At 37.3% G+C, this 17,316-nt stretch overlaps 1 protein-coding gene across 6 annotated transcripts in view; it reads left to right on the top strand.

Annotated features, from left to right (window-relative positions):
- SEPTIN10 (septin 10) overlaps positions 1-16,957 on the top strand; it is a 46,441-nt gene extending 29,484 nt beyond the window's left edge. For 4 of the 6 annotated variants that reach the window (XM_087726420.1, XM_087726417.1, XM_087726418.1 and 1 more), the window contains 7 exons: positions 547-643; positions 2,689-2,857; positions 5,991-6,026; positions 9,941-10,073; positions 13,677-13,867; positions 14,034-14,208; positions 15,680-16,957. In XM_087726420.1, coding sequence (XP_087582546.1) covers positions 547-643; positions 2,689-2,857; positions 5,991-6,026; positions 9,941-10,073; positions 13,677-13,867; positions 14,034-14,163 — 756 coding nt within the window. In that variant the 3' untranslated portion in view covers positions 14,164-14,208; positions 15,680-16,957. The remainder of the gene's footprint in view (positions 1-546; positions 644-2,688; positions 2,858-5,990; positions 6,027-9,940; positions 10,074-13,676; positions 13,868-14,033; positions 14,209-15,679) is intronic. The other 2 variants (XM_014065902.2, XM_087726419.1) reach the window with 2 other exon arrangements.
- Positions 16,958-17,316: the final 359 nt, after the last annotated feature.

Consider the following 17,316-nt stretch of genomic DNA (forward strand, 5'->3'; position numbering starts at 1 on the left):
CCGTTATGTGTTTCAATCACCGACCACCATTGAGCCAACGGATTGTGAACCAAAGTCCTCCTGCATAGCCCAATTACATAGTTTCATCGTGAAGCTTGGGTATCCAGCTACTAGTAATTTATAAAATTAGATCCTTGCTTTTCACTAGTGCTTATATTAATCTAGTGTTAGAAAATGAGACAGAACCTTGGTGACATTACTTCATCAAGCAGAGGATGAGATGTACAACTGAAGATCAGCTTATGTGTTCCCTAGAAACTTCCCAAGTTCAAAAACAAGGTTTCACATCCCACTCTTCCAATAGCTAAAAGAGTTTCTAGGTAAACAAAGCCCTCCCCTGTCCTCAGGTTGCTCCTGATGTCAATCTTGAAACTCTAATGGCCACATTTCCAGGAGGGAGCCATTCCCATTCAGATTTTGGATAACACATACAACAGCAGTCCTCTCATCCATGATAAAATATATGTACAAATTAGTCAAAATGCCATCGTTTTATTTTATTCTAGTTTCATCTGTGCCATTTAATGCATTATCTACATTTCTCAGGGACACTTGCCATTTGCTGTAGTGGGGAGTACAGAAGAGTTAAAGGTCGGTAACAAAGTTGTAAAGGCTCGCCAGTATCCTTGGGGCATTGTGCAAGGTAAACAAGAGTTTAGACTCTTCTTCATCCAGAATTAAATTTAAATAAAGGTCTGCTTTTAATTAAATACGTGTGCATTTTGCAATACCTTAAGGAATCTATTTCCACTAAAAAATTTTTTAACAGATTCCAGAATAGAGTCAACATTTTTTTCATATTCTGGAACCAGATATATTTCTGAGGTTTTTTTTAAGTAAAGTTATTCATTTTAGAAACTGTTAGGATAATATAAGCCAATTTTAAATAAAATCCTCATCTTGGCCATAATTCTAAGCATACCATTTTGACAAGTTGCTATTTTATAAGCATGATATGTGAATCGTAGAGGTTTGTATTAGATCCAGGTATAGATTTCCCACTCAGTCCCTATGTGATGTTCAACCTTCAATCTCTTTATCTAACTTGCTCCAGGTGAAACTCAAAAAATTAGAATATCATGATAGAATATGTCAATATGTATGAAGCCAGTTCTGGAAAACTCTGGGATAAGTGAGCTTTGATATCTTAAGATCTTTTTTTAGAAACAAATGTAAGATCAGGTTTTAGAAATTGAACTACAGTATATGGATAACAACTTCTGCCTCACTGATATGTCTTTTCAATCTAAAACTTACACATGAATTTACAAGTTGGTAAATTACTTTTGGTTAGACCTTTTTATAAGGCACCATGAAAGAATGCTGCTTATTTGGAGCTATGGTGGCTCAGTGGTTAGAATGCAGTATTGAAGGCCACATCTGCTGAGTGCCGATTGCCAGCAGTTTGATTCTCACTGGCTCAAGGTTGACTCAGCTTTCCATCTGTCTGAGATCAGTAAAATGACCCAGATTGTTGATGGCAATATGCTGACTCTGTAAACCACTTAAGGCTGTAAAGTACTCTGAAGTTGTATGTTGGTCTAAGTGACGTTGCTATTGCTATTTAAGAACTATATTAAAAATTATAGAAGGTCTTCACTTCAGTCTTGACTGTAGATGACAACATGGACAAGTCCCTGCAGTTTTTCCTGGCAGAATTTTCAAAAGTAGCTTCCATTAGCTGCATTTTTCCTAGAGCTGAGAGAAAGGGATTGGTCCAAAGTCCGCCCCATGCCTAGTCAGAGGCACAGTTTCCTCTGCTTTTATCCAGCACCTTTAACCACTCTACCAAATGGGCTGTCTACTTGTAGATCTAAACTGGCTTATTATCAGCCAAAGAAATAAGTATCAGTATTATTTTTGCTTTAAGGTTTTACATATTTGAAAAAGGGTGTAACATTTACATAAATGTTAAGAAAGTTGGGAGCAGCACTGGATGCTATCTGCAGTTAAATAATTTTTCCATCCTTTTTCCCATTTCCATTCCACCTAAAATTTTCTCCCTAAGAATTGGAACATCCTTGAAATATCTGGCATAGGAGAGAGGAAAAAAATCAGGGAACGGTTGACTGGAAAAGGCTTGTAGATCTTCTGTTTACTCAGATTGCCATCATTAGCTTTTTTTTTTTTCTTTCCAGTTGTGAATGCTTATTCAGTTCAGTTCAAAGTTTATTTTGGTCAAAAATCAGTATACACCAAAACAATGAAAAACTGTTTAAAAGTAAAAGAGGAAGGGTGCATATAAAACACATGCTAAAAGTATAGTATAGAATATTGTTACCACTATTGTTGTCAGTATAAACTTTGCAAAACTAAGAAATAAAATGTTATTTATTTAAAATTATCTTAGTTTACCTAAAACTAACCCCTAAAACGAAAATTCCAATACAGAAGAAATTTTACAGAGAGGGGGAGGGCAGGGGGGAGGGGAGAGACAGAGAGATTTATATTCAGGATTGTTCAAAGATTAGCCATAGTTGTACCATGTTAAGCAATGGGGATTAGTTCACTTGGATCTTATTTTGCTGACTGCATAACATAATTTGACAATGTCCAGGAAGGTAGAGTCCCTTTGACATGGTATGATGCTTATTTGCATAAACAGCTTTTTAGAAAGTTGTTCTCCTATATGTACTGTTTTGAATATATTCTAAAAAAGTGCTACTCGTACTATATTCCCTTCCTTAGTGGAGAACGAGAACCACTGTGATTTTGTGAAACTTCGGGAAATGTTGATTTGTACAAATATGGAAGATCTCAGGGAACAGACTCATATGCGCCACTATGAATTGTACCGGCGATGCAAACTGGAAGAAATGGGTTTCCAAGACACTGGTCCAGAAAACAAACCTGTTAGGTAAGTACATTAAAAATAATTCCATATTTCAGCAATATAAGAATGTATTCACTCTCTTTATTTTCACCTTATTTGTAATAGCAGGGGAGGAAAGGGACTTTTCAAATTGCTAAACTCTCAGTAGAAATCAAGCATTTAAAATAATTGTGTAACTGAAATCTGAAACACTTTGCGGAAAAAAAAAATTCTGGCATTGCTTGGGCTACCACCTGTGCCTCAGTGTTTGCCAGCATTCGAGATATCCGGCAACTACAGCTTCAGTATTTGCAACAGAGCAAGTATTAGGAAGCATTTGTTTGGGAGTACTTTTTGGTCACTTGATGGATTTAAGCAAGCAAAGCTGAAGTCATTCTGAAGGGACTGTAAGAATAGTTAGTGCTGTGTCTCACTTAGAATCGAATATTGTTGCTTTCTGTGGTTCTGTAGGAGTATTGGCTTCCTCTAAACTGGGGATGATACTTTAGGATCAGTGATGTCTTCTAGTCAAAAATGGCTTGAGGAATGTCTTGTAAAAATGGGTCAATCGTATTCTCATTTTGGGGAGGATATAACTAAAATGTTTCATAATTTTGACGGCATATTACTCATTTTTGTGATAAGTCATTTATGCATTCCTCCTTTTTACACATATTTTTAAGGATTTTGATTACATTAGTGAAAACAAATACAAACTAAAAGAAAAACAACTGTCTTGCTTAGCAATATAAATTTTGGGCTCAATTGTGGTCGTAAGTCGAGGACTACCTGTACAGGTAGAAGATAAAGACAGCAATTACTGTAGTACTCTATTATTCTACACACAATTGGGAAAACTAGTAGCAAAAACTATCAAGTAGTCCATCACTGCTTCACTTTCGCTGTTACATTGTCTTCCAATCTGTAACTCATCTTTCATCATCAGTGATCATCCATTTTAGCTGCTCAGTCATTACCCTTGTACCACTATTTTAATTTTTCTAACTTCTTCAGCTATATTCAGTTCTATGCATTCATTTCCCCTTTCTAACTCACTTAACAACAATTATCTCTTAAAATAAAAACTGACACGAACCTTATTCATATGCGTATTCATTGCATGTTTGTTGATTTAGAGAAAATATATGATAAATAATGTAATGTTTGCATAAACAGGCAATTAACGTTTGTTGAATGTGCTGAGAGTAGCATATGACAGGAGTAAAGCATGTGTGAGAATAAATGGAATTCTTACTCAGATGGTTCAGCATTGAGCAAGGAGTAAGAAATGAAAATATGACTTCCCTTTAGTTGTTTAATGCTTTTATGGATCAGTGTAAGTGACAGTAGAGGTGTTGAATGTGAATGTATATGCACTTTTGTATGCAGATAATGGCTGAGGTTATTGGCTGAGGATATGAATTATTTGCAGGGAACATAGAAAGATTATATGACATAGTGAGGAAGATGGTTTGAAAATTAATTCTTCAAAAGACTACGGTAGTTGTGTTTGACAGGGGAAATGGAGTGAGTGATTGCAAATTATACTTGGAATAGTGAGCAAATAGACATTTTAGTTGGTAGAATGTTTTATAAAAATGAGAAGAAGGATAGAGTAATTCTTAGATGTGCAGATGCTACTAGTATGGTGGTCTTTTGCTAAGCATAAGTTAATTTATGTAAATTAAAGTATGTTAGGTATAGTAACATTTCCTTGACCTTTATCTCTTGCCTGTTGTTATTAATTGTTGCTTAGTATTTTCTATCCTTTCTATATTTATGTGTGAAAAAAGGGAATGGTGTGATGGACTTGTATGTCATATACAGTATAGAACAGAACTTCTGTAAATATGTTGGGAAAAATAATCAAAATCAGCCCTGTAGACTGCATTTTTGTAATGCGTAATAATCACATATATTTAATGCATCAAAGTTGCATGACACCTTCAGTTTCCATGGAAGGAGAAAAATAGGAGCCATGTTGGTGCAGGGCTAACTCACTGCTCACTCCAGGAATTTGATCCTGACTGGCTCAAGGTTGACTCAGCCTTCCATCCTGCCGAGGTAGGTAAAATGAGGACCCAGATTGTTGAGGGCAATATGAATCTGTAAACAGCTCATAGAGGGCTGTAAAGCATTGTGAAGCAGTATATAAGTCTAAGTGCTATTGCTATTGCTATAGGTATTACTTTACAAGTTCCATTAATACCACAATACCACAGGTGTACTTAAAAGGCGCTTAGACATTTTTTTCTGAATAGCCCTCAAACTAAAGAGGGATTACGTGCTGAAGTATTGCTATGTAGGTAAGGCATTTTCAATTTTATTTCAGTCTCTTAATAATAACTGACTGTCAGGGAATCCAGCAGTCAACAGCATCCTGAGCTGCTGCCCTTGGGTAATTTTTCCTGATTTGACTACACATTGGAGGTTGAATTTGCCAACAGTTTCTTAGTTTGGTTTCACTGCAAGGCAGTGTCCAGCCTGAAATGAACATATCCAACTTCAGTACTTAATGGAGAGTAAATGCTTACTCAGGGCAATTTGTGGACAAAATAAGGCATTAATTTCTGCAGATAAAGGGGCAAAATATTAACCAAGGTTCCAGATTTGAAACTCAAGTTCTTATGGCTTGAGTTTTACCCTCCCTCTTCCTGACATGAAAAGATTCTGAATGTTTATTATGTCAGTCCTCTTTAGTTCAGCCCTGTCCAAATTTATTTAGATGTCCCTTACAATCTCTACAAACACACATACCAGTTTTTTCCCCCTTCCAGGATAATAAATAATCCATGAAATCTTCCAAAGTGCCACAAAGCTCTTTGGTTTGACTCAGCAGGTTAAAATAGCTACAAACTATACTGGTTGGGTCTTTATTAATACGTTTTGTTGTTCAGTGTTAAACAGAAACTTAAATATGATAAAAGCGAGTTATATTTTTGTAGGAAAAATGAATTCATTTAACTTTTGGAAAAATGCTACAGCTTTTACGGCACAAAATGCTCATTATTATTTTTGTAAAAAATAAAGTAAATTACATTACAGTCTCACATCCGCTCCCTTGAAATAAATGTATTTAAATTCAGTAGGGTTTACTTTTGAATAAACTTGCATAGGGTTTGAAAAGGTTATTTGGACAGTAACATGCCTTGATGAACCTGTATACCTTTGTTTTTAGGGTGCCAGATAGCAGGAAGACCAGTTATAGAGAAAGGTATATTGTTTTGTAGTATAGAATGATTAAAACATAGCTTTAGATACATTGCTGTTTTATAACATTGCTGTTTTAATATATTGCTGTTGTAATATATTGCTGTTTTATTTAACTTTATAGAAAGTGATAGTGTGATCTTACACGAACTGATGATGCCTTAATAGCAATATTGATTCTAAGCTTTTGATTCTAATGAATTAACTTATATCAAACTCAGCACTCTTTAAATATAACACAAAAAAACCATAATGCAATAATAGATCAATATGTTCCCAATTCAAAAGACTCAATAATAAGCAAGGAGAAACAAATAGTTTTCTTCTGCACAAGAACCCAGAAAGCTACTTGTTTCTGGAGCGCCGAGACTTATGCTAGATGGACAAATAGAGTGAGTTAATGCAAGAAAATTTCCTGTGTTGTTAAGTACCCATTTTCTCTATCTTCTTGATATTCAGTAAAGATTTCCAACATACTTGCTGCCATAAGATTAAAGCTCTTATACTGCAATTCCAACCATTAAAGAAATAAAGCATGGTTGGTAAGGATAAAACATTAAAGTGGAGAAGTGGACAATTTGATTATCAACAATTAGATTATCCTAACTCTGAAAAAGAATTGTTTTAACATAGAGTTCAGAAGGTTAAACCTGTGTTCTGCTGTCCCTCAATCGATGTGATCATTTATTTATTGGATATAATTGAGCTATCCTCCCTGATTATATGAATGCATCCTTTCACATTGCAACTAATAAGACTTTTTTCAGCAATCGTATTAATTTGGTTTTATTTTGCCTGCATTTTTAAGCACATTTGCTACTTTTAATTCAGTAAACTTTCTCTAGAGGTTTAAACAAGCTCCCCCCCCAACCCATTAATTAATTTAATTTATTAAATTAAATAAATTAAAATAAATTTAATTTATTTTAAATTAAAAATAATTTAAATTATTTTTTTAATTTAAAAAATTAAACATGCCAGAGCATAAATTAATCCAGCCACTCTGTAACCTCTGATCAAGTTCCCTAGGAAGGAGGCCAAATTGTTTTTGACCTTCTTTCAGGAAGGCCAGATAAAATGAGTGCAGTTCTACTATCAGCTTGTTTAATTTATATAACCTTCCATGCAAGATGCATGGATAGTGAAAAAGTGAGATATGATTCTATAACCCAGCATACAAGGAGGGAAGGAAACAAATTGTCAGATATAATCACCAGGCTTTCAGTAAAGAATGTTGCCCAGTGAAATTAAAAAAACCTTAAATTGTGCTCATATCTCAAGTGAATTAGTCATGGGACGCTATAGCTCAGTGGCTAAGATGCTGAGCTTGTCGATCAGAAGGATGGCAGTTCAGCGGTTCAAATCTCTAGCACTGCGTAATGAAGTGAGCTCCCGTTACTTGTCCCAGCTTCTGTCAACCTAGCAGTTTGGAAGCACATAAATAATGCAAGTAGAAAAATAGGGACCGCCTTTGGTGGGAAGGTAACAGCGTTCCATGCGCCTTCAGCGTTTAGTGATACTGGCCACATGATCATGGAGACGTCTTCAGACAGCACTGGCTCTTCAGTTTTGACATGGAAATGAGCACCACCCCCTAGAGTTGGGAACAACTAGCACAAATCTGCGAGGGGGACCTTTACCTTTACTTTTTAAATGAAACCTTTAATGATGAAAACAGCACCGTTGCTGTTTAATGGATCCCAAGGATGGAAAGTTAGGAGAACCCCTGGCTGCTGCTGTTATACATTAGAGAAAATTCTATTTTATTTAAAATATAAATATCTAAAAATCATCTAATAGGTGTGACTATTTCAGTCGACTAATCTGAATTTATTTAGTAACATTGTGGGCATATAACAGTGAGATGGGAGTCACTTTTCAAATAGCTTTCTTTTGCTTGTCTACTTTGCAACAGCATGTTTACTGGGATATGACTTTGTTGAAAGAGCATCTAAGAGGCCATCATAATGGCATGGTATCAGAAGGGAAGGATGTTTTTAACAGTCATTCAGGAAATTTAGAAACATTGCTTTTAAAATTAAGAAGAGATTCTTAATGGGCAAATAAAGAAGAGAAAAATAAGCCAGACAATAAGAAGAAAAGAATACATAAAGGAATCTTTTTAGAGTTTTTACATGAAACTATAATTTTAGTAAATACATCAGTCAGATAATGTAGTTAGATATGTTGAATGATCTTTAGATATCTATATTTTAAATAGAATTTCCTGTAATGTACACCATGTGCTACTATATATTACTACAGCAAGTAAACTTTGTTGCTAAAAGTAATCTTTTAAACCCCTTTTGGAATTTCAAATCCTTTTTAAAGCTTTTGCTAAATTAACCTCACTACTTTAGCAGAGTTAAATTTCACTTCACTCCATAGACCATATGTCCAAGCCAAATGCATTTAGGATCAAGGCTTAAGAAAGCACTAAGCACATTCAAATCAAGCAAATAATTCTTATTCATACTGTTGCTGCCTATCTCTTTCTAACAGATTTCTTATTGCATCCTGTTTGTACAAGTCAATTTTTTATTGTGGAAATATATGCTATCACATATATTTCACATACAACAAATACAGTGTTGCATTTGAAGTTGTATATATGTGAATATATCTGAACCCTATTTTCTATTTCAAAGTGAAACTGAGGCAATAAGACTATTGAATACTGTATGTAACTACAATATGCCTTGTTAATATTAATTATCAAATATGTATAGGGTAATTTCTTCTTTGAGTCACTTGGGGGCTTCATAATGCTTCCACCTGATGATTCTTGTAATTTTCTTTGCTAATACACTAAAAAGGTTTGCCATTGCTTTCCTCTAGCATTAAAAAAAACCACTCATCTAGGATACAGCTATTGCATTCTGTGGTGGCAATCTCCTATCCATGTAGTAAACAAGTTCAACACTGCTTAATTTGTTGAGATCAACCAAAGTCATCTAGATGTTCCCTATTGACCTCCATGTGATATATGTATGCCTACTGCTAATCAAAAATATTATTTGACCCATAGAACAAGATATTAGATTCTGTGTAACAATATTTTTATAAGAGGATGTATAGCAGGGATGTCAAACTCACGTTGTTATGACAGTGTCATGTGGCATATCAGAACTTTTTTCTCCTTTGCTAAATCGGGCATGGGCACGGCCAGTGCATGACACATCCGGCCCCTGTACCATGGGTTTGACAGCCTTGATCTCTAGGATAACAACAGTACTTTGAATTGTTCCTGGGAAGTGAGTGAAGTAGTTTTACAGTTGAATATGAATATTCCCAATGATTATCTCATTATTATATTTGCAGAATTCATGTAGTTTGCTTCTCCCTGATAGTCTTTGCTCCTGCCTTTAACAATCACTTTCAGACGTGACAGAAAAACTAATATATAATCAATCAAAATAAGCATGTTAAAAATAACATCAAACTGAAAACTGAATTACAAACAATTTTGCATTTTTTATTTTTTATGTTGGAAAAATGGAATGTATTTGTTTCCAATCTATCAGATTGCTGAAATCTGTGTTCTTTGGTTGCTTTTGTGACTGATATCTTTTCCTCTGAAAGGCCAATATAGAATCAAATTCTGAGGTGGAAAAAAGTTATGTTTCTAAATTCTAAAGAATTTCTGAATTTTAGATAGAATTTAAATTTGGAAAATGCTATAGATTCCTACAAATAGAATATTCTTAGCATGGACCCTTATTTTCAATGTAAAATAAGTATCAGCCCATGGCATTTGTTCCACATTTTTGGGGTCTCCAAGAGAGCATTAACTTTCTGCAAGAAGGAATCTTTTCAGAGGTACTCTGATATTTTTTTGTTGAGCGCAATTCTGAAATCTTTAAGCATTGTTGCCTGTCACTTAAATGAGGAAAGCTATTTACATTTTATGGCTCCCAGTCTACAGGAGACATATGAAGCTAAAAGACACGAATTTCTTGGAGAATTAGAACGGAAACAAGAAGAAATGAGACAAATGTTTGTGCAAAGAGTCAAAGAGAAAGAAGCACTGCTAAAAGAAGCAGAGCGAGAAGTAAGTATATTTTGACTCTGCTTAGGTGAGTTTGGGTGGTTGTAGAAATTTTGAACAGATTTAATCAGGTTCTCAAATTTGGGGGTGCCTTGTCCTCTAAAACAGTGATTTCTAAATGAAGCTATCAGATCATGTTTTGTCAGTCATGCCATTGTACCTGGAGAACTTGGATGATGATTTGTACATGCAGAATGGAGACATGACCTGGCAGAGTTCCAGCTGTGTATATGGAAGCTAGACATGCATACCCCCATCTGGATCACTGTCAGAATTCTTCCCTGCTGAGACTGTTCTTGGCAAATGGCAATTCTTCCCCCTGGGGGTGGGCAGGACCTTGAGTCCTATGGTCCTGCTCCAGACATCTTGACTGCTACTGTAGGAATTGTTGCTGGGACTACAAAAACTGTTAGGAAACTAAAACCCACTCAGACCAACAGCTCAAAGAAGGCCATCCTTTCCCAAGCAAATAGTGGATTTGCTCATGACATCTTCTCCTCTTCCAACCCACCCTGAAAATTCCTTAAGTACATAGATAGGGTATTAACAATCTAATCTGCCTACAAAAAATTGATCACTTGGTTCAGCAAGAGAAACTTAGATGTGATGCACTGAACTCCCATTTGATTAATTTTATATGGCCATTGACCACTGAGCTTTCATAAGTATTTTTAAAAAAATCTGCTTAAATGTTTCTGAGTCTAGATCAGGGGTGTCAAACTCGATTTCATTGAGGGCCGCATCAGGATTCTGTTTGACCTAGGGGGCCAGGGTGGATGTGGCAAGGGTGGGCATGACCAGCTTGACATTACTCATGTTAGGGGCACCTGTGCTGGCATGAGTGCTACTATGGCCTCCTGGAACCCTCTGCCAGTGAAAAGATCTCAGGAAGGTTGTATGTGGCCTTCATGAGCTCCGTTTCTGGCTGCAACAGCCTCCTGCAAACTTCTGCCATGAAAACAGAGTTTGCGATGGCTGCATGTGTCTCTCCCGAGCTCTCTTTTCACTGGCAGAGGCACCCCGGGCTGGTCCTTCTCTGTTTCCAGGGTGGCCCCATGGGCCAGATATAAGCACCCCGCTGGCCGGATGTGGGCTGTAGACCTTGAATTGACATCCCTGGTCTAATTTAATTTAATTTAATTTATTAGATTTATAGGCCGCCCAATCCCGGAGGACTCCGGACGGCTTACACAGAACAAGAAAGAAAAATAAACAAAATAAAATAAAAATAAAGATTAAAATTCTCCAACACGCATACATTCAAATTGGGGCTGGACCCTACATAATAAGGTCAACAGCCCCAGGCCTGCCGGAACAGCCAGGGTTTAACAGCTTTTCTGAAGGCCATGAGGGTGGGCGAGGTCCGGACCTCTGGGGGTAGCTGATTCCACAGGGTCGGAGCGATCACAGAGAAGGCCCTCCTCCGAGGCCCTGCCAGCCGACACTGTCTGGCTGATGGCATCCTAAGGAGGCCCACCTTGTGGGATCTTATCGGCCGTTGGGAGGTATGCGGCAGTAGGCGGTCTCACAAAAATAACGCTGGTCCTGAGCCATGTAGGGCTTTAAAGGTAATGACCAACACCTTGAATTGCATCCGGAGACCAATTGGCAGCCAGTGTAGCTCGCGGAGGATAGGTATAATATGGGTGTATCTCGGTACACCCAATATCGCTCGCGCGGCTGCATTCTGGACTAGCTGTAGTCTCTGAACGCTTTTCAGGGGTAGCCCCATGTAGAGGGCATTGCAATAATCCAGCCTTGAGGTGACAAGGGTGTTAGTGACTGTTTGAAGTGCACCCCAATCCAAGTAGGGCCGCAATTGATGCACCAGGCGAACCTAGGCAAAGGCCCCCCTGGTCACAGCCGACAAGTGGTGTTCCAGTGTCAGCTGTGGATCCAGGAGGACCCCCAAATTGCGGGCCCTCTCTGAGGGGTGTAAGTTTTCACCCCCCAGGATCAAGGATGGACTGTCTGAACTGTCCTTCGGGGGCAGCATCCACAGCCACTCGGTCTTGTCGGGATTGAGTACGAGTTTGTTTACCCCCATCCAGATCCTGACAGCTTCCAGGCATCGGCACATCGCGTCCGCCGCTACACTGAGTTGGCACGGGGCAGATAGATACAGTTGTGTATCATCTCCGTGTTGATGGTACTTTATCCCGTGCCATCGTATGATCTCACCCAGCGGTTTCATGTAGATGTTGAATAGGAGGGGGGCCTAGGGGTCGACCTCTGTCCCCCGACCAACACTGACTGCGACCCACTGGAGAGGTAGGAGGAGAACCACCATAGAAAGGTGCCTCTCACTCCCACCTCCTCCAGACGTCGCAGAAGGATACCATGGTCGATGGTATCGAAAGCCGCTGAGAGGTCAAGAAGAACCAGGATAGAGGAGTGACCTCTATCCCTAGCCTGCCAGAGATCATCGGTCAGAGCGATCAAAGCGGTTTCTGTGCTGTACCCAGGCCTGAAACCGGACTGAAAGGAATCCAGATTATCCGCTTCATTCAAGATCCGTCGGAGCTGAAGCGCCACCACCTTCTCAACAACCTTCCCCAAAAAAGGGAGGTTGGAGACCGGATGGTAGTTTTTCAGGACGGCTGGATCCAGGGAAGGCTTCTTGAGGAGGGGCCTCACCACCGCTTCCTTTAATAATTAATAAATTCCTACCTCAAATTGTAGTGATCAGACTCTGGCAGCATTCTGTGCCATTTGATTAGGAATCTCAGTCTTACTAATCTTTGCAATCCTTTGGTCTCTGAATGACATATATTTTAAAGTTTCTGATCCTTCTAGAGATTACTGTTCCTTTCAATGGATTAAGAGGAAGTATATGTAGCCCATTTATAATTCTATACAATGTTCCAATCCAGTTAGTTTAAATGGAACAAAGGTCTTGGCTTCACAATTCTTGACTTAGGATAAGAAAAATGTATATATGACTACATGTGTGCCAAATAGAATACGTGTCCCCAAGCTTAATCACCCCCCCCCCCGATAATACTAAGAGGTAGGTAGGAGTTTCTCTTGTTTTTCTTACCCTCATAAATTTCCTCTGCAGGATCTAATAAAGGGTTTTACCCTGTTTGGTAAAAAAAACCAACAATCAATTTTGTCAGAGTTCTATAATTCCTGCAGGGCAATGAACATGTTCAGTTAACTTTAGTTGGAGGCTGGAGGCATCTAAGAAATGTGCAATGATTGCTGTGCATAGAATTTTTTTTTCTGAATATGTAGACATTTTATCTCTGTGTGACCTGGTTTTTTCGCTGCTTGGCAATAGAGAAAAAAAAATGCAACGCTACTATATATTTGATAGAAATTTTTCTTCAGTTTTCAACACTTTAAAAGGAGACATTTAATGTCCTCAGAAGTTGATCTAGTGTATAGTTGTTCAACTTGGTTGTAATCCGTTAAACAGATGTCAGTTTTTGCATTCTGAACTGTAAGCTAATTAAAGCAACATCTCTATTCAGATTATTTTAAATCACACAAATGAAAGAATTATCTTAAAAATCTGTTTCTATTTTTTATTGAGTGTAATTATTGAGCATAGATTTAAGATGAGACTAAACTCTTCTAGTAAAAACAATGCTTTTATTTTAGCTTCAAATGAAGTTTGAACATTTGAAACGACTACATCAGGAAGAGAGATTGAAAGTAGAAGAAAAAAGAAAGCTTTTGGAAGACGAAATTATTGCATTCAACAAGAGGAAAGCTGCCTCAGACATATTGCAAGGCAGGCCTCTGCCTCCTACACCTACAGCTGGTTTTAAAAAAGATAAAGATCGGAAAAAGTAAGCAGCCCATTTTGAAAGATTGGAGGAAGGGGAACAATGTCTTAAGCAATATACATCACTCAGAGATTCCAATGATGAAAATGATGGTTTTAAATTTTATAGAAAAAAAGTTTTGATTAGGCACCTTGATGAAAATACTTGTTTTTCTTTTTATTTCCTTAAGGGATCCAGGTTTTCGGCTTGAGCTCCTATGCTTTGATGTCAGAGATCAGGAAATTGTGAACGTAGATGACGAGAGAACAAAAGAGAAGTTAGAAAGGGACAGATACCATCACAGGGATTCCCAGCAATAGTCTTTGGCTGTAATCCACAAAGGTTTCAGTGGTTAGGGCCTGATAGTAAGTCACAGAAACAGAACCGTATGTTGAATATTTTTAATACTTAGAGGAAGCTGTTTATCCAGTCCAAAAATTAGTGGTACGACTCGCATCAGATATTATAGTTTCCTTACTATGATTCAAAATATTAAGTAGAATTTTTAAAATCCTAAAGGTTTATTGTGCAATGCAGTGCAGCAACTGTGGTGGTATTCAAAATCTCAACTGCACATTGAACAATATTCATTATTTTTAGTCTTACAATTCTGTCTTAAACTGAAAGGCAGAACAATCCAGAGTGAAACTGCAGGAAGTCAGAGAATCAAGACATCCAGGGCAGAAAAGTAAAGATGCCTTTTTTAATATACTCTTTTCTTGCAGTCCAGTTTATTTTTCATTCTCATTTTTTGTACTTTTTAAGAGTACTATTCTAACAGCAAAAAGTGTCCCAATGCTCGTCCTTAGATGACACGGAGGAGAAATCAAATTAGATCCTTTCTGAGACTACAGGCTCAACTTACAACCATTCATTTAGTAACCATTTGAAGTTACAACAGCACTGAAAAAACTGACTTTTGACTGTTTTTACACTTACAACCTTCGCAGCATCCCTATGATTTACATGACCAGAATTTGGGCACTTAGCCATGGAATGTATTTGTAACAGTTGCATTATCCCGGGGTCTTGTGATCACCATGTGTAAGTTTCCCAGCTGGTTTCTAACAAGCAAGGCCAATGAGGAAGCCAGATTTGCTTAACAACTGCAGTGATTTGTTTAACAATTGCAGTGATTCGCTTTACAACTGAGGCAAAAAGATTATAAAATGGGGCAAAACTCACTTAACAACTGTCTTACTTAACAACATAAACTTTGAGCTCAACTTTGATTGTAAGTCAAAGACTACCTATATTATTTCTGTGGGCAACTAAACCGGTATTCTGTCAAAAGAGATCAAATTAATTAACATGACTTGGTCATCCTGGTTCCTTATAAATGTTCACAAGCTGACTTCTTAATAATCTGCTGCAGAGAGTTGCTTTGTATTGATACCAAATTGATTGTTTTCTCATTTTTGAAGATGAAAACAACTGTCCCTTCTTTATTTCTAAATCAGTCCTTCATGATTCAAAGATCACAGAAAGAGTTCCAAGAAGATATCCACAAACTCCTTCAGGACTTTTGTATGTTATGGTTCTGCTTCTGGGGACCTCAATTTCGATACCCATAAATTTATAGTTTCATAACTATTTCTTTTTTTACCTTGGATTGCCATTCCCTCCCTTAGTTAACTGCTCTGGTTAGGTCTGGAAACATAGTTCCTACTTTGGGACAAAAAAGAAATAAAATAAGAATTGTGAAGCTCTGCTCTATTTCCATCCTACCATGTGCAGGCTATAGACCACCTCTTCCTGTTTGCTTTTACTCCTGATAGATAGTTTAAGATACATTTTTTGGCATTGTAAAACTGAAAAATCTTTCTTTTCTTTCAGCACCGGTTTCATGTGAACTGGAGAAGAAATTGTTCACAAAATCTGAGAGGAAGAAAGATGGATTGATACCTCCTTTCTTTTTCTTAACGTGTGTTCATTGGAAAATTGACCGCAGCAACCGCATTAAAATATGTAATCAGTTCTGCATCCTGTCCTATAGGTTGCTGTCAAATTAAGAATTCTCTCGAATGGACTTTTTCCCCCCAGCAGCTTGCACTTAAACTATGTACTTTTGCCAACAGAAATGCACATCAGCCTTCTGTACCAAAGACCACCATGCTATGAACTCTTGTGCTTTGGATCTGAAGGCAAATGACAGCTTCAGAGTGCATTGGGGCATAAATCTAGCACAGGTCTGCAACTTGCTTTCCTGCCACTGCTCAGTGAGGGAGGAGAACAGCTGCTAGTTGCAAGGAGAGCTTTAAGGAAGAGCAGGGAAGTGCCACCTTCATGCAGTGCAGGCTCAGAAGCTCCTTTTGCCTTAGAATCTAAAGCACACCAAAGCCCCGATATAAACAACTTTCATTTAAGATACGAATACTGTATTATAATAGTATTCACTGACTACACATTATAATTGTTTTAAAGAATTTGTGCCTTTTTGATCTCTTAGCTATATAACCTTTAAAGTGCCTTTTATTGAATTGTATAAAATATGTAAAACAATATGTTTTAAAATGTGCACTTTGCAATTTTGTAATGATGACAAGCTTTAGAGTTAAAGTGGATCATGGTTGCCTTTACCATTGCAGTATTCATGCAAGCACAGACATTACTTGAAAACCGATACTGAAAATTAACTTGGTTGCAAGGGTGTCTTCTCTTTAAGCCACCTTCTCTCATCTATGGCTTAATTACACAATATGAAGGCTGGGAATGGTCATGTTAAAAATTAGATTGGGTTTTAATAAAAATTCTGACAACTTCATATTCATTTAAACATGTCCTAAGTGTTCCTTGACACGAAGCCTTCCATCAATTTTAATTCTTATAATTTAACATCAAGTGGTAGAAGAAGAAGAAAATGAAACTTTTTTCACCCTGAAGTGAGCTTGAATAGGGTTGAATCCCATGCTTGCTTACTTGGACAAAAGTTCTGTTCTTCAAAGAAGCAATAAAACTTGATTTTGAAGTTATCCATTACTTAGGCAACCAGTAGTTCTGGTGCTTCCTGTTTACTAATAAATATAGCAGTTGCTTATGTAATCCTCATAGATTTCTGCTAATTATTTTATAAAACACATGTAGCTTGACAAATAAAGTTATTTGGTTAAACAATTAGTAAGTATTCCACAGTGCAATAGTGCTTGGATTTATTGGACAATAGAACTGTTCTTCCCAGTCTCACTGCTTTGCAAACTACCAGTCAGACACTGGAGCCATCAGTCGTACTTTAGCACTACAAAGTTGAGAGAAATGTATTCATAGGCACTAAAGAAACTATTAGTTGGATGGCAAAATTGTCAAAACCTATCTAAAACCCTGTTCAGATAGATTATTCCCTAATAAATAAGATCAATACTAGTTTCCTAGATTTTTCTCCCAACTATGTGTTCTCTTATAGAATTTTGAAAGCAGTTATGAATTCCAGAAGGGGCCCCTCATCTAGTGCTCATGCTTCCTAAAGCCCATGATGG

The sequence above is a fragment of the Thamnophis sirtalis genome, unplaced genomic scaffold (assembly GCF_051295495.1).
Source record: "Thamnophis sirtalis isolate CommonGarterSnake01/CBP01778 unplaced genomic scaffold, rThaSir2_p1.2 scaffold_12, whole genome shotgun sequence".
NCBI classification, from domain to species: Eukaryota; Metazoa; Chordata; class Lepidosauria; order Squamata; family Natricidae; genus Thamnophis; species Thamnophis sirtalis.